We start from the raw sequence: 23,185 nt of genomic DNA, 5'->3' as shown, positions 1-23,185 counted from the left end.
TGTCAATAGTACGAATCCAATACTTGGCCCTTGATTCTCGTTAACTGAACTTATATTTCTCTACCGACCAACGACGACGAGCGACGACGTTTGTCGAGACCAAGTTGCAATAAAAAACGCGCATCGCACACATATTCGTAATAATTGCGCTCTCACTTATCCTAATGACACATAAATAGGTTTGCATATCCCTCCCAATCCAAAATGATATAGATAGGTTAGGTTTGTAAGGTAGGTGCTGCCAAGAGTGTGGTTATGATCTAAAATTGATACAATTGTCCATGAAAGTTGTATCTATTTCTATATACTTATTCAACTTTTCTAAGATACTATAGCTAAGATACAAAAAGTAAAGGTTTGGTATGTGCTGTGCTGTGCACCAATGAACGGGATATTACAAGCTATTAGCGTAAATATGGGAGCCTCCTATACTTACTATAGGAGGCCTCTGTACAGAGTACAATAATAAAATGTAAGACACCATCAAGCATTGTGCTTTTGTGGGGTACTCTATTTGTGCCGTTGAAGGTAAGGTATGCCTTCACTTAAGTGGCTCCTCTCTAAGCTTTATAGAGAAAGAGATTGCTTTATTTGTAGAAGGAATGCGAAGGAACAATAAATACCAAACCAACAAAACAAAAGAGTAAAATAGCGCGCGTTTACTGTATTTGAGTGAGATACTATTATTAGGCGCGCGCGAGTTTGCATAAGGGGTTTATCTTGTGGTTAAAGCTGCCTTGCAGATGGTGGCGTTAGAAATCAGCCTCGAAGGAATGCTTTAGCTAGTGGTCAGCAATGTTATATGGATTGGTGTTTTTTTGAAAAGGTCTATTATAAGTGAAATCAACAGTTACTTGATAGCAATGCTTAACAATATTCTTCACTTAAGTGTGCTGACAATTTTTGAAGGTTTTATTTAGTCTTTTATTCTTTTATAGACCGACAGTCAAAAGATAAAATATTGAGTTTGCTCATTTTTTTTAGCCCAGATGGTACACCCATGAGACTGGTACCAAATTAAAGCTTAAGATCAGCCGAATAAAATTTTTGAATTTCTCCGTGGGGATTGTGATATAATTGGGCTTGAAGTCGAGTGTCGGAAAAGGGAAAAATTAAAAAATACCTGTTATGCAGTGAGCAGTGTTGTTTATTTTAATTTTGTCAAGGTAACACAAATATTTTTCAATTTTTTGTAAAGCCTCAAGCCGAAAATGCATACAAAACGACAGATCAATTGCTTTGAATTTAAAAAATCTTTGAGTAAATTTACAGAGTAAAGACACTGCGCCTTGAGCGACTAGACTATATAAAATGTTTATAAAACAAAATATTAAAACAAGATAGAAGAAAAGTGAAACCTAGCTGACTTTACCTGACCTCACCTCTGCATAGAAAAACGTATGGCTTCAATGCCGAACTCTACAATGCAGCTGAGGTAATTTGGTTAGGAGCATGCATTCAACTTATTAGTAAGATATGGTCAGAAGAAAGAACGCCCTGATGAATGGACCCTCAGTATTGTTTGCCTGATTCTGAAAAAGAAGAACATCTTAACTGCACCAACTATAGAGAAATCAGTCTACCTAACATCGCTTACAAAATTTTCTCGCCTGAAATATGTGAACGCCTAAAGCCCATCGTCAAGAACCTGATAAGTCTTTCTCAATGATTCCTTAGACCAGGAAATTTCACAGTCGATCAAAACTTCACATTACTGTAGATCCTGAAAGAAACCCAGGAACATCAAAATCGACACCCATCTTCTGTTTATTGGTCTCAAGAATATGAGGAACTCTTCCTCGGTCCCTACGCTCGTTTTTAATGACACTCCGCACTCGTACTGTGGCGAGAGTCCTAAGAAATCTTAACAAACATAAATCCGCTGGTCCGGATGGTATCCCCGATATTGTTCTAAAGAGGTATTCTTCATCGCTGGCAAAACCACTGCGTAAGTTTTTTATCTGTGTCAGGTGTCGTTCCGAGCGGATGGGAAACTGCATTTGTCTAGCCTATTCCCAAAAAAGGCCAATCTTCCTCACCCTCTAATTATCAACCGATTGCACTTAAGTCCCTTCTTTCCAAGGTCATGGAAACGCTGATTAATTATCATTTCAAAAAAATATCTCGAAGATCGAAAGATTCTTATTGACCGTCAGTACGGCTTTCGTAGCAATAAGTCCACTGGTGATCTCATGGTTCATCTCGCAGAACAGTGGAGCAAATCTTTGTATCGTTTTGAAGAAAGTAAGATTATTGCACTTGATATTTCAAAAGCATTCGAAAATGCATGCTTTCGGTTTTCATGAATCCCTCCTTTATTGGATTAGTAATTACCTTTCGAAACGTTCAATACAAGTTGTATTGGATGAATTTAAGTCTGAAAACCACAAAATAAATGCTGGTGTGCCCCAGGGCTCTGTTTTATCTCCAACACTCTTTCTCATTTCTAATAATGATCTGCTGTCTTACCTTTTCACTTTTCATGCTTTTTAAAGGTTGGAAACAACTTAACCGAACCTTTAACTGTAAAATAAGGCCTTAGACAATGTGTTTCGATTTCTTTAACATCATCCTTGGAAAAATAGGCACTAGAGGCACTCGCACTACATTTTAAAAGTCTGCCCAATAACTAGCATAATGCTGATGACATTGACATTATTGATTGATTGATGTCAATGGGGCTTTTGTAAGTTTTGAGGCAGAGGCGGCAAAAATGGGTTTAACGATTAATGAAGGTAAAACAAATTACATTCTGTCATCAAGAAAGGGTCTACAACACCGATGTGACGTCTCGGTCAAAACTATCGACGGTCGGTTCACCGTCGACATACTTAACTTGGAGGTAGTTAAGGACTTCGTCTAGCTAGGCTCCGCTATGGACACAGAAAACAGCACCAACGCTGAGATCAAACGAAGAATTACGCGCTGTTGTTTTGGGCTATGAAACCCTCTCTTTATAAGACGTTCAAAAATACTCTTTAGCTGAAAGCCTTAGTATCTGTCTTAAATAAAATTTAATGAAACTTTTATTCATTAGTAGAATAGTGTTTTTGCCTTTTTCATCAAGTTTTTGAAATAAAAGAGATATATTAAAATACAGTCGAACATACTTAAAAAAAAACACCTTAGAAACGTATTTAAAACAAAAGTCGATAAGAAAGTCGATTATCGAAGTCTAGGCTATCTATCCGTCTATCGATCGTCAAATATCTGTAATTGCTACTTAGAGAAAGATGAATTCCATCGAATCTATAAAACCAAACATTTTCAAAACATATAACAACCCTGTTTTTAAGCGAGTTTCTTATCTGCAGTCCTATAGCAACTTCTTTCCCTCATCTCCATTAGGCTATAAAGTGCACAAAATCCATTATTTGCAAAAAGCCTTAAGTATCTATCTCTATATGGAGGTATTTCAAATAATAATTGGAATTGCACAATTGTAGGTTATGTTATGTACTGTGCAGTATCTAATATACGTTCAGTTGGAGTACCGTATTACACTCCAAACCTAGTCTCTTCCATAAGCCCTTCGTTTTCAAATATCTTTTAAGAGCAAGTAATGAAAAATCCATTAAAAATACGAGTAGGTAACAGTTAGTGTAATGTTGAAATAATAGAGTTAGGAGTAGGTATATTATAGGTATACCCTATGATGTGTGGAACGCTTAAAAATGCGCCTTCTGGACATAAGTGTGTAGGTGTTTTTCTATAAGTTATTCATTCATCTAATTTTTTCGTCATTGTTAAGAGATTGAAGCATGTATGGGCTTACAGATGTGGGAAGAAGGATTAAGAGTGATACTTTGCTTGTGTGAACATTAAGTCATTTTGACAGATGTCAAATAAATTCAAATTGCTATTCTCCATCGATTTCGATACACTTCACACCAAATCTGACGCCATATATCTGAGAGATCATTAAAAGACCTTTTCACGAAAATCATAAATATCCTAATCCTGAATGCAAGAAAATAGTTATTTCTATTACAAACAACACTCTCTCTGAAAAGAAAAGTTACAGGTACACATTTTTCGTTAAGTGTTAATCTGCCTTTAAAACTATTATTAGTTTATGACAAATGGATAAGAGTGAAATAAAGCTCAAATAAATTGGTGGTGTTTTTCTAAAACGAGGTATTAAGTAGTTTATAAATAAAAACATGAAAAATGTTTTAAGATTGTTTTACATAAGTGTATGCGTTGTTTTAACAGTGACTGTAGGCAGTTGCAATTTTATATTTTCTTCAAGGAATGCAAGAAACTTTATTGCTTCAACGATATTTTAATCTCGTTATGCGTATGGGCCAAAAGTGTCAACTATATTTTAACGGTGATGGTGTCTAAACCAGAAAGAGAAATGTTCAAAGACTTAGACCACAAGAGGTGTAAGAAAGATTTATAAAGAAATCTGGATAGTCTTTTAGCCTTTTATTTGTATTGCGTTTATAGAGTTATAGTTAACGCAAACTTGCACATGAATAAGATTTGTGGTTTTCTTTTTCTAGTCTGGTATTTGACGTTAAAGATCAAAGGAAAGTAAAATCTGCATATTAACACATTTTGTGAAGTTTTCTTTTCAAAGATTTTATATAAAAATGTGGTTTTTATGAAAAGGAGAAGCAAAAGAGTTATTTAACATTCGCTTAGGTGAATTTAAAGTACAACACTAAAGTCAAAGAGAGAGAGATTTCTTTTGAAGCAAAATTTACAAAAGAAACTTAGTTATCAATCAGTTTTGTGATTATTATTCAGTTAAAAGGCAGTTAGAGGCGAAAATGGGTAAGAAAGGTTTGAAAGACTTCTTGAATAACATTGACAATACGTTAAAAAATTCCTATAACATATAAGCAGACCTTTAACTTCTTGTTTTCATAAATTAAGCTTTGTACAATAACCTTTAAATTATTAACAGAAGACACATTGAATTTGTGATTTAGTGTGAATTATCCAGTATTAATAACTACTCAAGTCAAAATGCTGCCTTGCCTCCAAATTAGATACAGAAGCTAGAAGCTTGTTTATACTTCAACCTTGGTTTTCTAAATATTGCATTAAAAGTCTCATAAAATTGTCTGCATCGGATGTTCAAATGTCTCGAAAATCATTTTTTCTTGATGTTTCCATTGCTGCAATTATGTAAACATTCAAGAGATTCAATGAAGGCTGCGTTCAGAAATTTTATTCAGAAGAAATTGTTAGTCACAATTAAAATACAAAAATATTTCTAAGTTCCCATTGAAGGATATTTGATTGGAATGTCGAATTGAAAATTTCGAAATTTATCGAAGAATGACATAAGCTCTTGTTCATTTGTAATCCAATCCGAACAAATTTACCAAAAATTGGCAGAAATTGATTTTCACCTCAAATATCTTGAGAAAAAAATGTCAGATATTGACTGATATTTCGTAAAATTTCTAGACAAGAATCAATTGACAGTATTTTTTACATAAATTAGTCCCGACAAAAAAAATGACTTAGTTGATTAATCGTCTCAATTACGTCGACAGAAAACTTCAATTTTCGCCTAATGGTAAGTTATCAGCCTCAATTTTGAATTAAGCCCGTTGAGAACTAGGGTCTTATGACTTACAACTCTCGACTATTCCTGTGTGCGAGTACTGTTGTTAGAGATGTACGGACATACAGTTTTAATCCAAACGGCTTATAAAGCACTTTTCATGACAGGAATGACTGTTGGCTTACTTACTTACTTACTTAAGGTGGCGCTACAGTCCGGGGTGTACCTGGGCCTCAACCAACATGCGTCTCCAGCCAGCTCGGTCCCTAGCTAGCTGTCTCCAGTTTCGCACGCCAATTTGGTTGAAGGTGCGCCACCTGAGTCGCGGTCTTCTTCTACTGCGCCGTTCATCGGGATTGGATTCGAAGACCTTCCAGGCTGGAGCGTTGATGTCCATCCGCTCTACATGACCTAGCCATCTAAGCCGTTGGACTTTAACTCTGCTAACTAGGTCAGTTTCGCTGTACAGCCCGTACAGTTCGTCGTTATATCTTCTCCTCGATTCTCCATCTATGCGTACGTGACCAAAAATCACCCTAAGAATTTTTCTCTAGAAGCATCCTAAGACACTCTCATCTTTCTTTGACAGGGTTCAATAAATGAGAACCGGGATGATAAGTGTCTTATAGATGGTGATTTTAGATGCTCGAGAGAGGACTTTAATTCTCAATTGCCTTCTAAGTCAAAAGAAGCAGCTATTTGCAAGAGTTATTCTTCGTTTGATTCCAGCGCTTGTTTCGTTGTCTGAGTTAATAGCGGTGCCTAGGTAGATAAAGTCCTAGCTGTCCATGGTGACGTTTTGTCCAAGACGTTGTTGTTCAGTGTCCTTTTTTGATGACAGCATATACTTGGTGTTGCCCTCATTGACCACTAAACCCATCTTCTTCGCTTCTGTCACAATGCTTAAAAACGCTCCATTGACATCACGCTTTTATCTTCCAGTTATGTCAATATCATCTGCGTATCCGAGTAATTGGATGGACCTTTGGAAGATTGTGCCTCTAGTGTTGACTGTTGAGTTTTGCACAATTCTTTACAGAACGATGTTGAAGAAGTCGCATGACAGTGCATCACCTTGTCTAAAACCTTTTTTGACATCAAATGAATCGGTTAGATCTTTTCCGACCTTGATAGAGCAGCGTGCATTCTCCATCGTCATTCTGCACAAACGGATAAGTTTGACAGGGATGCCAAAACTAGACATTGCTCGGTAGAGCTCTTCCCTATAGATGCTATCATACGCGGCTTTAAAATCGTTAAAGAGATGGTGGGTATCGATTTGAAGCTCCCGGGTTTTTTCCAAGATCTGCCGTAGTGTGAATATTTGGTCGATAGTGGACTTTCCTGGTCTGAAGCCACACTGATAAGGACCAATCAGGTTGTTGACGAATGGCTTCAGATGTTCACATAAAACGGCAGAGAAGATCTTATATGCAATGTTAAGGAGACTGATGCCTCTGTAGTTGGCGCAGTTTAGAGGGTCTCCTTTCTTATGTATAGGGCACACTATGCTGAGATTCCACTCATCGGGCATACTTTCTTCCGACCATATTTTGCAGATGAGTTGGTGCATGCTCCGTACCAAGTCATCGCCTGTTGCTTTGAATAGTTCGGCAGCGATGCCGTCAGCTGCAGAAGCTTTGTTCGACTTAAGTTTAGATATAGCTACATATCTTCACTTCGTCAAGCTCGGGTAGGCGGAATTGTTGATCTGCGTCGTCGAGGTTGAGTGGTTCTATCTCACTTACAGTGGAATTCGGTTCGTCATCGCCGTTATGTAATTTGGAGAAGTGATCTTTCCATATTCTCAGCATCGACTACGGTTCTACTACTATGCTCTTTTGATCGTCTTTATAGGCTTCGGTTCGTGGCTGGTACCCTTGGGAGGTTTTTTTTACATTTTGGTAAAATTTACGAACCTCATTCCTGTTGTGACATCCCTCTATCTCCTCGATCGCGCGCTTCTCATGCTCTCTTTTTTTCCATCTAAGAAGCCGGTGTTCCTCTCTCCTCTTCTGCTCGTAGAGCTCGCGAGCAGCTCTAGTCCTTCCTTTTGTGCAGCGCCGTTTTGTATGCCTGTTGTTTCTCTGCGTGCGCTTGCCGGCATTCGTCGTCAAACCAGGGGTTTCGCTATAGTGGCCGTGTGAAACCTAGCTCTTCAGAGGTGGCATCTCTAATGGCTGCAAGGCAATGTTGCCACTGGTTTTCAATGCTTAATGCAGGCAGCATAGGACTCCTTAAGAGGTTATTAGAAACTCGATCGGAAAAATGACTGTTGAAGGATTTATTAATTCCTCGCAAGAGCGGTACTCGTGAAAAAAACTTTAGATATCAAAAGGCAGGGTTTAAACCCAAGACATCTGACATGACAATCCAGAGCTCTTTAAAATATAAAAAAGATTTGTACTTTCTACTATTGATTTTCTTTTTCTTCCAAGTTTTTTAACTTTAATTTGAAAAGTGCTTAAGACTCTTATGAAGATCTATTTTGTTTAAAAAACAAACAGAATAACAATTTTGATAAAGGTTAGTCACTGTGTAGGTTGGCGTATGTGGAATATTTTCTTTCATTTTTACAATTAACCTAACACTAACTTCAGGTCTTGGCTAGATAAAAATAGAAACAAGACAAAATTAAGGTGCTTCCAGAACAACGATTACTCACTTAAGATGTTGATGAGATAATTTATTTTTCTATCAAATAATTTTTCATTCAGAATAAGTGTGTACCGCATATTGAATATTTTTTGAATTTTAAAAAACATATTAGGATAAAATTAAATTATTGTATTAGGGTTTAGGGAGCCTTATCAGTTATTATGCTTTAATACATCTACCTAAAGTTTATTTTAAACACACAAAATTTAAATCTACCCTATTTTCAAGATGCTAAGAATAAGAATTCGTTTAGGTGTGAAAAATATGGTTGGAATTTAAGAACAATGTGAATTGAAAAAAAGTTCGAGTATAATTTTTCTCAAAATATTATGTTGATGGATTGAATTTAACAAAAAAAAAGAAAAATTTATTTAAATGTGTTTGTAACATTTTGTAAGCAGAACGAAAATAGAAGATTTGCCTTCGATACTTTCGGAAGTTTTAAGATTTTCGAAAATTGAAAATCGCTCGAAATTGTTTTCAGGGTTCTATCATTCGGTCGATTGTTTAACTTCGAATACTTTTCGAAATCACTTAAAGTGAAATTAAAGTGTTCTGTGCTTTTCTATGAAATAAATATAAAATATTGGTATTTTTATTTTCATTTTTTTAATAGACATGACAGCTATCTATAAATATTATGTTCTTTGTGATAAGCATTCATTAACTTTTCGGTTGATCAATTTTGTCTTTCCAATAAGTCTTAAGGTTCAATTTCTGAAATTCTCAAAGCTTCACTATTAAACATCACATGTTTTAAACCTACCTACCTTAATTTAAGTCTAATTGAAAATGCCACCCATAAACCAGTTGCTATGCATCTTATTTTTATATTAAATCCCACACTACATCACTTTTCATTAAAAATAGCACCAATTTAAAAAATAAATGTGAGCGATAGTCCTGTCTTCGTCTTCAATCTCGGAATGCCTTCGAACCCAATATAAGATATGAATATAAAATATGATGGCACATATTAACCTCAGCCTCGCTCGAGTGTTCTTCTTCAGCCCTAGCTTCAGGCTAATATAATTACTTCCAAGAATTACAAAAACAAAACGTAATACAATAAGAAAAGACGACAAAAACAACACCTTTTATATATATCTGCATATTATAAGCTTAAATAAAAAACCAACATCAAATGTCAATTGAGATGATGGATTTCCTAATCACTTTAAGCGCCCCACAACCATTTATCTACAGAGTCCAAGTCCATCAGCATCAGCATCATGCTTCAGCTTCAGAATTCAGAATATCCAAGAACTTGCTTTATAATATCTATAAAAAGCTATAATGTGAGACTTTTTGTTGTAACTTTACAAGTGACCACATTTAAAACCGATCGGTTTTTGATATCGATATTATTCACCTTGGCACGCCATCCACCATCAGTCCCAGTCAAAGCCTCAGCCACAGCCCCATTTCCAGCAGCCGCAGTCTCGGAGACTAGAGGCTTGAGCAGCACAAAGAACACCTCTAGGCGCTGCTGGTATATAGGGTATAGCCTAGCCGGAGTATAGCAGATCATTAGCCAATGACTTGCAAAGCGAGAGAGGTTACCATAGTCAGACATTATAGTCAACAGAGCAAGTGCAGGCATAAAAATGCAAATTACAAATTGAATGACATCAGATTAAAAAACCAACAACAACAACGAAACAACTGAAAATTATGCCTTCAAGTCCTCATTTTCAATTACGGATTACGAGATGAGTACCACATAGGTTGTAACTTGTAACGTTGCTCGGTCGCATCGCGGTCGTAGGTACGTTACGTATACATATCGAGGGGATCTGTTACCTCCGTAGCCGCTGCTGATGTGAGGCTTCAAAAATGGGGATATAATGTAACGTCGTCGTTGTCGTCGTCGTGGATACATTTGCGGGCTTCTATTCTCGTATACTTTAAGGCCCAGCGGCGTTTTTATTCTTTCCATGACACGAGCTTAAGATTGTCACTTTGAAGTGGGGTCTGGGGTAGTTGGAGGTGGGAAAATAACATGTGGTTATGACTACGGTGGTGGTGGCGGGCGGGCTTCGTCTATAGTGCTTGAATAAGTTTGGTGTACCTGGTGTACATAGATTCAGCCGTTGCTCAAGTCGTCGCAGTCGTTTCGTCGTTGCCGTTGTCGTTGTTGTCAGAGTTGTCGTTTCCAAACGAACATAATCGCGATATTATTTTAATGTTGCCCGAGACATTGGGATATAGATAGCAGCGGCGTATTAACTGAAGCATACTCGAGATGTGAATGAATTCAGAGCTCTTAATCATGAATATGTCCGCAGGGGTATAACACACGCTTATTACTTGAATTAAATTATTTTAGCCCCCCATATTTTCTGATAGAGCAGGAGATTCAAGAGTGTGGAATATGTAAATAAACCTACCTAAGGTAGATTGAATACATTAGCTTTAGTTTTTTGAAACACATATGTTCATTAGGTATACATTTAAAGGTACTTAATATTTTGTTCACCTTTTAATCACCTTCACAGTTGTTCATAAAGCAATGATGTTGTTTTTCCGATAAAACCTGAGAGATTTTAAGGAATTTATTATAATAATTTATATACGTAAGTGCTTAAATTAAGCTTCTATATAAATTTAAAGAAAGAATATTTCAAAATGTGACAATAAAACCATTTTTTTCCGCTCTGCGCGGCCTTGAGACAAATATCCAAAAATACTTATCTGACTGAATGCTTGTTTAAGTCGCATTAAAGTTGAAGCTGTTGCAAAAATTCGTATACATATTTCCACAAATACTCCCACGACGTCATTTTTTTAAAACTTTTAATATTTTTCTTTGTATCCAAGACCCTAAAGCGTAATGGTTAGTGTGGAGGACTGTTATGCTAGACGTTTTGGGTTAAATCCCTTTATACGCCATAATGCTAGCAATACAACATTCCGCTTTATTTCACTTTGAAAATAGGCCTCTTTCGCTTTCTGAAAGTGAAATATGTAATGCCAAACATATTTGTTATGCTTTTTTGGATGATCTAAGATTTAAAACTAAAAATGAAGTAGTGCCCAAAATAAACAAAACTTTTGTCAGAATGTCCAAATGTTGAAAAACATAACATCTTTTGGGCGATATGTCAATTAGTAATTTGAGTTTATGGTGTTTTAAAATTCGTTTGGGAAATATGACATTTGTATTGGGCTTTGTGGTATTTTCTTCTGAACATTTTTTGGGCAATAGAGCTATTATTGGGTGATATAAAATGTTTAATATCTTGGCGTTATTTTATTAGGCAATAAGTCCAAACAATTCTTTTTATTTGGAACGTCGTTAAACGGTGATATTGTCCAAATCGCACAACACCAAAATCATAATCAAATTGTTTTGGACCCTATGACATTTTTAAATTGTGCGAAAAGACCTAATGCCACGCACATAAACTGTCAAATTTCCGGGCTAAAGCATTGCGCTTTACTCGACCTAGCCATCTCAGTCATTCGACTTTTATCCTTCTGGCTAACAGTAAGTCGACGTCGCTGTACAGCCCGTACAGCTCGTTATTCCATCCATTCATCGTTCCATCATCCTCCACTCGCCTTCTATGCATACGGGACCGTAGATCGCGAGAAGAACTTTTCTCTCGAAACGATCCATCCGTTTTTGTCATAGTCCATACTTCTAAGTCGTATAGCAGGACGGGGATGATGAGGGTGAGCGAGCATAGGTAGACGTCCTCAACTACCTCAAGGTAGTAGAAACGGAAGAGTTTGGCAAGGGTGTCAAAACTTGACATTGCTCTATACAATTCGTCCCTATAGATATTTTCATATGCGGCCTTGAAATCGCGGAAATGATGGTGGTTTTCGATTTGATGTTCTTGAGTTTATTCCGTAATGTGAATATTTGATCGACTTTGGACTTTTCTGGTCTAAAACCACATTGATAAGACTCTATCAGGTTGTTAAAGATGTGCTTAAGGCGTTCACAAATTACAGCAGAGAAGATTTTGTAAGCGATGTTAAGTAGACTGATGCCTCTTTAGTGCAGTTAAAAGTGTCTCCTTATTTCAGAATCGGGCAATCAATACTCAGGTTCCATTTATCGGACACGTTTTCTTCCGACCATTTCCAACCAAATAATCGTAAGCTGCTTAGAAGACTTCGTCATTCAAGCCACCTGCTCCGTGGCTTTTTTAAGACTTTTTTTTAGCTAAGATATGGCAATCTTTACTTAGTCTAAGTCGGAAAGACGGGGTTATTGAATTGATCATTCTGCTTGACATCTAAATTTGGTTTGTCGTCGCTGTTTTACAGTCTGCAGAAGTTGTCCTTTTATATCTTCAACATTGACTGCGATTCTACTACGATGTTTCCATTTTCGTCTTTGCAGCCTTTGATTCGTGGTTTATGTACTTTTTAGCTTCGTTTCACCTGCTTATTTCAAACTTCATTCCTGCTCTTAAACCTCCCAACATCTTCGACGGCACGCGTCACATGCATTCTCTTTTTCCTTTTGAGGAGTTGCTGCTCCTCTCTATTTTTTTGCTCATAGAGCTCGTGTGCAGCTCTCGTCCTTCTATGCAGATCCGCTTTGTGTTCCTCTTGCTTGGCTGCATTTGCCTGTCGAAATTAATCATCAAACCAGGGATTTCTTGTTGGTGGCTGTTAAGAACATCGCCAGAGTCGGCTTCTCTGATTGCATCTTGGCAATGTAGCCCTTGCTACCTTGGTTACAACGAGGTAGTGGTCCGAGTTGATGTTAGCTTCTCTTAAAGTTCGAACATATGTATATGATCCTGGAAGCGTGTCCAGCGTCAATCGCAATATGGTCAAACTGTTTAAAAAACAAATTTGTAACAAAAATTATTTTCCCCTCCCTATTTTTATCAAAACCTCATTTAGACATAATTTAAAATTCCAAAACTACAAATTGATATATTTTGCAGAAAAACATTGCGACTGTAACGAGATTAAGTTAAACGAGATCAAAAAAATACCAAGACGAAATTGAAATTTTTCAATTTTGACATGGCCGAGGACTAAAGGGTGATTTTTTAAAAGCTACAGGAAAGTTTTTCAAAAAAAAAGAGGCTGGAATGCAACCCACACCGATAACTTCCCATCCCGTCTGTCGATTTATCATGATTAATTGATTTTTAGGTTTTCGTGTTTTGTTAAAAAAGATGTCAGTTGAATTATTTTAAAATTACCAACAATATTTTGTATGATGACGAAATAGTTTTATTTAAAAACCTATTTTTGCTAACGAGATTTTTAGTCGAAAACCAGTTTTTTCCAATTTTAGTAGCATTTATTAAAAGTTATTATTTGTTATATTAACAAAAACAAATTAGATGAATGAATCTAATTATTTTTCATTATTGTTTAAGAGATATTGACTGTTTTAAAAAAAATTACAGAATGTCAAAAACAATGTTTTCTGTGAGATAAAATTAGTTGGAAGCCAATATTATAAATTTTTGGAAAGATATTTGAGCTGAAAGTAAATTTTTACCAAGTTTTAGTATTCTTATTTTTTTAGGTTTTTATTCTTTGATTTTTCTCAAAAATGTACCGAATGTTGAAAACAATATTTCTTTTAAGGCGAAAAAGGTTGGAAGCCATTATCTCAAATTTTTTAACAGGTATTTGAGTCGAAAATAAATGTTTTCAAACTTTTACTAATGTTTTTTTTTTAGGTTTTTACCTTTTGAAAAAAAAACCGTCACTTCGATTTTTCTCAAAATTGTTCCGATTTTTATTTTTTGTTAAAGAACTGTAAAATTGATTTTTCTCAAAATTGTATTGATTGTTGAAAACAATAGTTTGTAAAGGATAAAATTAGTTGCAAGCCAATATTTAAAATTTGTGGAAAGATATTTGAGTCGAAAGTAAATTTTGTACCAACTTTTATTAATTTTTTCGTAAAAAAACCGTTGATTTGATTTTCCTCAAAACTTTACCAGATATCAAAAACGTTATTTTATTTTTCATAAAATTATTTTTGAGATAAAATCTTCTTTTTTCTTTGTAAAATATTTGATGTGACAAATATTTTATTTTAGATTTTTTGATTTATAAGAAAACCGATTTTTATAATTTTTTCCAAAAATATTCTAGCTTGATTCAAGTCTCTGGCGTTATTGGTTAGTGAGATATTTAGGGTTAACCAAAATGTTCACTTTTTTTAAATAACGTACACACGCACGCACAGACATCTTTTAAAAATCTTTTATCTCGAATCTAGGGACCTTAAAACGTCAAGAAATATCAACTTTTTCAATTCGACAAATCGGACCAATTATAACAACTTCCTGTAGGAAGTTAAAAATCGTCAATAAACCCAAAGCGAATGGCACGACGGCCAAATAAATTTTAACTAAAAGAATGCCAAATTGTTAGTTATTATTTTAGCCACAACAGTTTAGAATTTTAATTTTATGACATAGGGGTTAGGCTTAGGGACGATTCTTTGGGCAATACGAAGATTATGCTATCTATCGTTACTTTTGCCTTATCACCCAACAACATTATAACACATATCACTAAATGAAATAAAGCTCAAAAACGACAAACATCGTACAAAATATCACTAAGAAAAAGTCACTAAGCTCAAATAAAATATCATGTCACCCAAACCAAATTTAGAAATCTCAAAACGCCTTAAAGATATCGTTAATATATTTATTTAGAAAACATTTTGGCTTGTTGGGCTTCAAGACTTGTATGAACAGTGAGAGTTTTAAATGTTGAGGGACATGCCTGCAACCCCCTGCTTGGGCCCACTTTAGAATTTGGGTACGATGATATTCTTTAATAAAATGAGATTGATTTTGGGCTTTGTGGTATTTTCTTTGGGCAAAGAGCCATTTTTGGGCCATATACAATTTTTGATATCTTGGCGTTATTTTATTAGGCAATAAGACCGAACGCTTCATTTAAAGATTTCATTAAACCTAAAAATAATATTGCTTAAATCGTACAACAACAAAATGTTGATACAATTATTTTAAACGCTATGACACTTTTGGACGAGACTACAAATTAAACTATTTAGGAGAAACACCACGCCACAAAACGATACCAAGTTGAAATGGAAATTTGTCATTTTCGACAAGACCGTGAACAAAATATCAATATTCATACAAAATCCAACTGAACCAGAAACTAAAACCTATTCATATTCTTTTTAATGAATCGCTTAAATCATCAATTTTTCCAGAAATTTGAAAGAGTTTGTACATAGTCATTCCTAAGTTATTTGAGTCCATTATTTGTAAAGTCATATCGTTTAATTGTAAGTCTATAATTTGTGACAGTCAAAAGGGTTTTGTACAAAATAAGTCAACAGTTACTAACCTCTTTTATTTCAGTTCTTTTTGTTTAGATTCGTTTGAAAAACGGAAACAAGTTGACTGTGTCTTCCAGACTTCAGTAAGGCCTTTGATAAATTGTACCATAAAAAAATTACTTTCAATCTTAAATCCCAAGGTTTAAACGATAAATGTGTTAGTTGGGTTTCGTCGTACTTATATAATAGATCATACAGCGTAGTTTTTAGGAATGAGCGGTCATCATATTTTTATACCAACTCTGGCGTACAACAAGGTAGTCACTTAGGTCCTTTACTGTTTATTTTGTACGTTAACGAATTACCTTCTTTTAATTAACGCTGATCACATTCAAATTTTCAAACGTGTTGACTTACTTGACGACTGTTTACTCGAACAAGATGATCTTAAAAGTTTTCGCGAATGAGGTGTTTTATAAATAAGCTTTTACTAAACATAAGCAAATAAGACACTCGGATTTATAAAACGGTTTTCACATGATTTTCGCGACCCTTATATTCTTAAACTTCTTTATATAACATTTGTAAGACCAATATTGGAATATGGCTGCATAATATGGGCTCCTTTTTAATCAGTCCATATAAAAAGAATAAAGGGAGTAAAAAGAAGATTTATGCGCTTCTGCCTCCGTTTCTTCCCACGGTCCAATAGGCTCGAACTTCCATTGTACAATCATAGGCTCACGCTCATAACGTTTGAGTTCTAACGTTTAATTAACGTTTAGTTTGATTAACGAATTCAATAAATAAATAAATAGTAAAACCCAAAGACTAAACGTAGTCGTTGTTCCCTAATTGAATTTTGGAGCAGTTTAAAGTTGATCCCATTTTTGGTCGAAAAATTATCTTAAGCGATGGGGCCCATAATCTGGTACGTAAATAACCAAAATTGGAAAAGACACCAATTCACGGAAGATTCAAGAGATGCCAATGCATCCAAACCACGTTACTGTTTGGTTTATATTTTGGGCTGGCGGCATCTTTGGTTCGTAGTTCTTTGCAAACGATACTGGCCAGGCCATTATTGTCAACGACGATACTATAGATCGATTATCACCAACTTTTTGTGTCCTAAATTCGATGATATGGACGACGAAGACTTATGGTTTCAATAGGATGGTGCTACATCTCAATACACAATCGATGTTCTGTGAAAGCAGTTTGATGGTATATAGCTATCTCGCACCGAGGCACTACTTGAATTGGCCACCAAGATCGTGTCATTTGGCACATTTCGACTTGTTCTTGTGGGGTTTTCTAAAGTCTCACATTTATGCTAATAAGCCGCAAACCACCTTAACCCTCAAACACTACATAATCGATACTAAATTGGTCAAATATAGCCTCATTCATGTACCAAAGCCATCGAAAACTGGACCTTTTTAAACCATGTTATATTTTTAACATTGATAGGGCTCTCAAATAAAGATAGAACCTTTTTAATATCTCATATACCACTTGTATTTAATATTTAAATCAGACCTTAAGAGTAAATTATATCCTCAGCTATGCTATAACTCAGTCCGTTTTAGCTTTACGCCCACTATTCAAGTTCTAGGAAATCATCATCTTTCACAAAGTGAAACCTGATTATATCGACATAATCTAATCAGTCCATTTCTAAAATTATTTCTGATTCAAATTCAAAAAACAAGATAAGTCTTATAGTAAATTTGTTTTCATTCATTTGTTGATATTTATAAAGTTCAAGGTCAAAAATCATAACACGACACCAAAAAACCTCGTTGTTGAGACTTTCAAGATATTCAAGATATTTCTACATACAAAAAGTTAGATGAAATTTAAAGCTTCTAAAAGTTCTTACGTCATATAAATATAAGCATAGTTAACATTTTGTTGGTCTTTTTCCTGCGCCATATTAATACAAATTTAGAGTTCCAATTTAATGAAATGCACGTCGTCGCTTGTCGTCATCGTACCGTCCGTCGTTTCCATGTTAACTCAGCAAAAATTGTTATAATAATAAAACCTACAAAACGATTACAAATTCCAATATCGGTCAACTAATGAAATCATTTTTATATTTTATTATTTTCAGTATTTTCGACAACTGTGCTGTCGTCGTTGTCGTCGTTGTTGACGTTCGTCGTCATCATATTCTGGCAAAGGAAACAACAAATTTAACCCCAATTAAGGTGAGCAAATATTAAAAAGGAACTTGTATTTTATTATTTATTGTTATAGCCAACATCCTCATTCCAGAAGAGGTTCTTAGTAGGTAGATATATTTCTTTTGGTTGATTTGAGGAATAAGAAAGAACTGACCTTCTATACCTTCAAAGAATATTAAAATAACGTGCGTCGCCGTTTCGGTGGTTGTTGTTGTTTTCGTCGTCGTTGTCGTTAACTGCGGAAATTGTGAAGAAAATAAATGAAAAAAATCCCAGGAAAATCCCTGCGTGCTGGCAAAGCCGTTATAAGGAAAAGGTATTCCCGCAAAGACCGTGGCGGTATAATGGCTTGTTGGCTTGGTGGCCTGGTAGCTTGGCTGGCTATACCGAGAAATGTCCGCCTCAATTGAGTTACTCACGCATATATACAGGTGTGGCATGGCCGCACTTAGGTACCAATTTACACACCACACCATGCCAACGCCATCGCCCCCGCGAGCTGCCTATCGTGTCACCCATTCCAATTTACACCTGAATTGCGATGCGATGTATCTATTGCGGATTGCGGATAGGTGATGCCTATAGAATTTGGTATAAACATCGGTACCCGCACCGTCTTCGTTTTTAAATGCGACTTAAATTGAAATTACCAGTCAGTCTTTACTTCAGCTTCTTTGCTTCGACCAGTTGGGTTTTATCCGAGTCCACATTTTCTCCTCTCTTTGATCTTCTGAAGCTCTGTCTAATAAGGTTTATGTCAGAACGAATCGATAGAAAAGTGCGCCATAGCTTCCAACTCTATACCGCTCTTCTGCAACCATCCATCGTGTATAGTAACAGGCTGTGGCGGCAGCGGCGGGCTTGGGGCGTTCGCGACACCATCCCCAAGCACCTGACTGCTAACCACGTCGGCACGGGAGTAATAAATTTTCTCCCGAAAGGCAATAAAAGTTCGAAGGTGTGTAAGATTAATAGAATTAAATTTGGTTCCTTCGTTTTCTTCTTCTTCAGCTCAAGGAATGGAATGTCATCATCTGTGCCTCCCTGATGGCTTTAGGTATATGCCTGGTAGTTAAAACTAAGGTAAAGTAATGTGGCTTATGTCACAATTGCCGTTTAGACAAAAATATAATAAAAGATCCAACCTATGAGCTAGCTTCTGGCTATGAGTCGAATTGGTCGCATTGTGCTTCATTATGAATTCAAATGGCGTTTTGGTGTGGCTGCTGGTATTTGCTTAACATTTTTTTTTCTTTTCTCATTTTTGTTTTAATGTTTAATTCTTTTCTTTTGATTTCTGCTTATTTTTATACCTTTGCTTTAGTAGACGCTTCGATTGCCCTCTACTTAAATTGATAACAATCTGAATTTTTATGGGACTTTTATTGATGTTCTTTCTGGCCACACTCGACCGTCCGTCGTTGGTCGCTTGCTGAGTTGAAGGCAGCGTTGCGTCTGTCCATTCATCCGTTTAACCATTTGTTCTAGAGGAGAAGAGTACAACGAATTTTAAATAGATTCTGGGCGGTCTTGTTTTAAACCTTACCTTACCTTCAGAGTCCTAGTTCTGGATGTAGTTATACTAGGGGCTTTCATGGGGGTTGCTTTTTTAGGTAATGTCCTTTTCTATTATTACGAGAACGACGATCACAGAGGTAGTTACATTTGTTTAGCATAATCTCATTTGCATAGGATTATTAAGAAGTATCTCTTTGGTATAAAAATGAAGGCATAGGTATCATCCTATACCAATACCCTTTGTATTTAATTAAATTAAAGACCAACCATCATAGTGAGAATAATTCGAAAGATATCGCTTTCAACACTGACTTAACAATAATAATAAAATAAAAGAACACAAAAAATATAACAGCGAGAAACATTAGAATAATGAAGGTTTTGAAAAATATTCTGTTTAAGTAGGCAAATTTCAAAGGTTGTAGGTTTTTAGCGTAGACCAAAAATTTAATTTGATGCTTGATGGTTAGATTTTATTGGTTGTGGGGAAAATTGAATTTAAATTGAAATGGTTAAGAGGTGTTTTGTGTTATTTGAAAAAAAAAGAATTAAATTATTTTCGACAATTTTATTTTTGAGAACTGGCATCAAATGCCAATCATTACTTTTAAAAAAAATTTAAAGCAATTATTAACAATTTATAGAATTGTTTCTTTTAAATTAAAAGTTAAGAAGTTAAGAAGAAAAAAGTAAACATTTGGAAATGTAAAAAAATATAAACTATTTAAAAATTGTTTTGTAGTATTATAACACAGGTTGAAAGTGTATTTGGGTCTGAGATGTGACCATTCAATTTTGAAAAGTTTATCAATACTCATTTACGAAAAGTTTGCTTTTATAGCCAAGCTTTCTAATTCTGAATGAATTTCTTTTTATGTCTGCAAACTTAAGGAGATATGAAAAAATATATAGATTTGGAAAAATTTACATCTGCAAGAATTAAAGCAGCAATTAAGTGAGGAATAGGAGAAAGCTTCGAAAACCAAATGCTGCCTTGTATCGTCAAAGAGTGACAAACTCCGTTTCAACAATTCATTAGGGGCCGTTACATTTATTAACAACATAATTAACAATAAATTGTGTTGATATTCACAAAATGGTGCAATCGCAACCAAATAAGAAAATAGTTCTTATAGAACGATCACATATCCAATGGTTATTAACTTCTCATAGGAAGTTGTTGTAATGGTCCGATTTGTCAAATGGAAAATTTTGACATTTCTCGACGTTTCAAGGTCCCTAGAGTCGAAATAAAAGATTTTTAGAAAGATGTCTGTGCGTGCGTGCGTACGTACGTTCGTACGTCTGTACATTCGCGACGTTTTTTTCGTCTTCCATAGCTCAAGAACCAGAAGAGATATCAACTTCAAATAAATTTTGTTATACAGATAATAAGGCACAAAGATGCAGAAAGGGCTCTCGAGAAAATTGCGTGGGTGGTTTTTTTTACCATAGCAGTTTGAAAAAAAGGTACAAATTTTGGTTAACCCTAAATATCTTACGAACCAAAAACGCTAAAGACTTGAACTAAATAATATATAATAAATTATTTGTTGTTGATTTAATTGTGGAACATTTTTATTTTCCCTTTGCAACTTGTAATAAAGTTTCTCAAAGCTGACCAAATTAATTGGAAATCAGTACTACTAAAAGTTTATTATTTTTTTTGTCGCGTTCGCGATTCACTTTTGTTTATTTTCGGAACACGGCATTAGATCCTCCAAAGTGCACGCGAAAACTATTTTCATAGACAATATTGAATAAATTGTAAATTGACTCTTTGGCGTTAGGAACACACCTAAATTGCTTAGAGATGCAATCATTTTTGTTTATAAAATTTTTAAGGTGACAAATAGTTTTTGGATTTATAAAAAAAATAACGTTGATTGGAATTTTTTTCCATAACAATACATAATATTAAATTTAATTTAAGTTTCTAGCTTTATTAGTTTGTGAGGTATTTATGGTTAACCAAAATATTCACCTTTTTTCTGAAAGTTCTGAAAGTGTTTGTAATTTGTAATGAAAAATGTATATTTATGGTTAATTCAATATATAAATAGTTCTTAGTAAACTATATTTGCCTTAAACGGTAGTGGTAGTTTAAAATATGATTTTTAGGAACGTATATGATTAAAAATATCAAAATCTATGTAAAGGGTGTCCCAAAATTAACGCAAGATTTGAATTTAATAGGAAACGCCGATTTTAGTCTTTTGATAGTTATATTTTTATTGACTCGTAAACTACATAGGATAGGGTTATGTATGGAATAACACATCGGACAAATGGCCTCCACGGCTTTGCATGCACATGCGCACTCTTTTGTTGAAATTTTCCATGTCCATTCTGCATAAATGTGGCTGAATTTCGTTGATGCAGCGTTGAATCTCCTCCTTTAATGCACGGGTGGTTGTGGGCTTGTTGACATAGACTTGTGATTTAAAATAACCCCATAAAAAGAAGTCTAATGGTGTTAAATCACACGAACTAGGAGGCCAATTTTGATCACCGAAACGAGAGAGTAGACGACCTGGAAATGTCTCATGCAGTAATTGAATTGTTTCACGGGCTGTATGACATGTGGCACCGTCTTGTTGAAACCACATATTGGACACTTTAATATCATCCAATTTTGGCAGAAAGAACTGTGTAATCATGACGCGATATCGAGCACCAGTAACAGTCACTTCTTGACCAGCATCATTTTCAATAAAATATAACCAATTATGCCTCCAGCCCAAAATCCACACCATACAGTCACGCGTTGTGGATGCATTTGTTTTTCGACAATCACATGTGGGTTCTCCGAACCCCAAATGCGGCAATTTTGGCGATTGACAAAGCCATCAAGATGAAAATGTGCTTCATCGCTTAGGATGATTTTGCTCGAAAAATCAGAGTCCATTTGTTGCTGTTCAATAATCCATTCAACGAACTCTCTTCTCTGTCCATGGTCATTAGGCTTCAATTGTTGTGTTAATTGAATTTTGTAAGGATGAAGACACAGATCTTTGGTGAGTATACGCTGTAGAGAGGTTCTTGAAATTTGCAATTCTTGTCCACGACGCACGTCGAATTGAGGTTCCTGGATTGTCAGCAACACTCTCACGCACTGCTTCGACATTCACATTTGAACGGCTTGTTTTTGGATGACCAGTGTATTTGGCGTCTCCAACGGATCCAGTCTCAATGAATTTTTCAATTAATCTCTTCACAGTTGAAGAAGTTGAAACACTATTCCGACCATATTTTGTATGAAATTTTCGAACTGCAGCCGCCAAGCTTTCACTATTTTTGAAATATTCTTTAATAATGAAGACACGTTGTTCTATCGTGTAACGCTCCATTTTTAATAACCCTATACTGTTAGCTGTCAAATTGCTTTTTTTTCAGGGTTGCCAACACTTCACTGCACAAATAGCGGTAAATTCAAATCTTACGTTAATTTTGGGACACCCTTATATATGTATATCATTTGAATTTGAAAGAAATTAATTTTGTTCTTTGAAATTAATATAATATAATATAAATTAAAGAAAAAGCAGAGCAGATCCATCACACTAAGGTACTGAAAACTATTAATTTAAAGATTTTGGTGCGTTTAGTGCGGTTTCAGGAAAATTAAAGTAAAAACATTTTAAATCTATAATCTTAAAATAAATTAGCTCATTGACGGTTTTTTAAAAATTCTTTCCCAATTTTCTTCCGTATATAAAAAAATTGTAACAAATTACTTTCAAGTCAAGAAAAAGGCAACAGAAATATTGGCTCATATCTTAATAATGGGTTATCCATTTTGCGGTTCCAAAAGTATAGGATTCCAATTCGAGATCTGTCAAACGCACAACGCATACACATTATCAAAACCAACTACAAAAAAGGGTGATTCTACCACGCTGCCTTGCAGCGAACTGCCTTGCAAATAAGTTGGCCTTATCAATAGACCTAACTAAAGGAGTGTCATTGACAACAAGTGTAGGAACCGAGGAAGAGTAAGAATTCCTCATGTTTTTTACGAATGATCAAAAATTC

At 35.2% G+C, this 23,185-nt stretch overlaps 2 protein-coding genes across 6 annotated transcripts in view; one reads left to right on the top strand and one right to left on the bottom strand.

Moving 5' to 3' along the window:
* Nucleotides 1-9,758, bottom strand: part of LOC129940287 (uncharacterized) — a 30,544-nt gene extending 20,786 nt beyond the window's left edge. Inside the window, exon 1 of the mRNA XM_056048578.1 lies at nt 9,555-9,758. Coding sequence (XP_055904553.1) covers nt 9,555-9,758 — 204 coding nt within the window. The remainder of the gene's footprint in view (nt 1-9,554) is intronic.
* The window catches only part of LOC129953938 (band 4.1-like protein 4), a 399,888-nt gene that overhangs the window by 74,814 nt on the left and 301,889 nt on the right, over nt 1-23,185 (top strand). For all 5 annotated transcript variants that reach the window (XM_056067492.1, XM_056067491.1, XM_056067490.1 and 2 more), the window contains exon 2: nt 17,560-17,656. The gene's annotated coding sequence lies outside the window, so the exon portion shown is untranslated. The remainder of the gene's footprint in view (nt 1-17,559; nt 17,657-23,185) is intronic.

The sequence above is a fragment of the Eupeodes corollae genome, chromosome 1 (genome assembly GCF_945859685.1).
Source record: "Eupeodes corollae chromosome 1, idEupCoro1.1, whole genome shotgun sequence".
NCBI classification, from domain to species: domain Eukaryota; kingdom Metazoa; phylum Arthropoda; class Insecta; order Diptera; family Syrphidae; genus Eupeodes; species Eupeodes corollae.
This window is presented reverse-complemented; position numbering and strand designations above follow the sequence as displayed.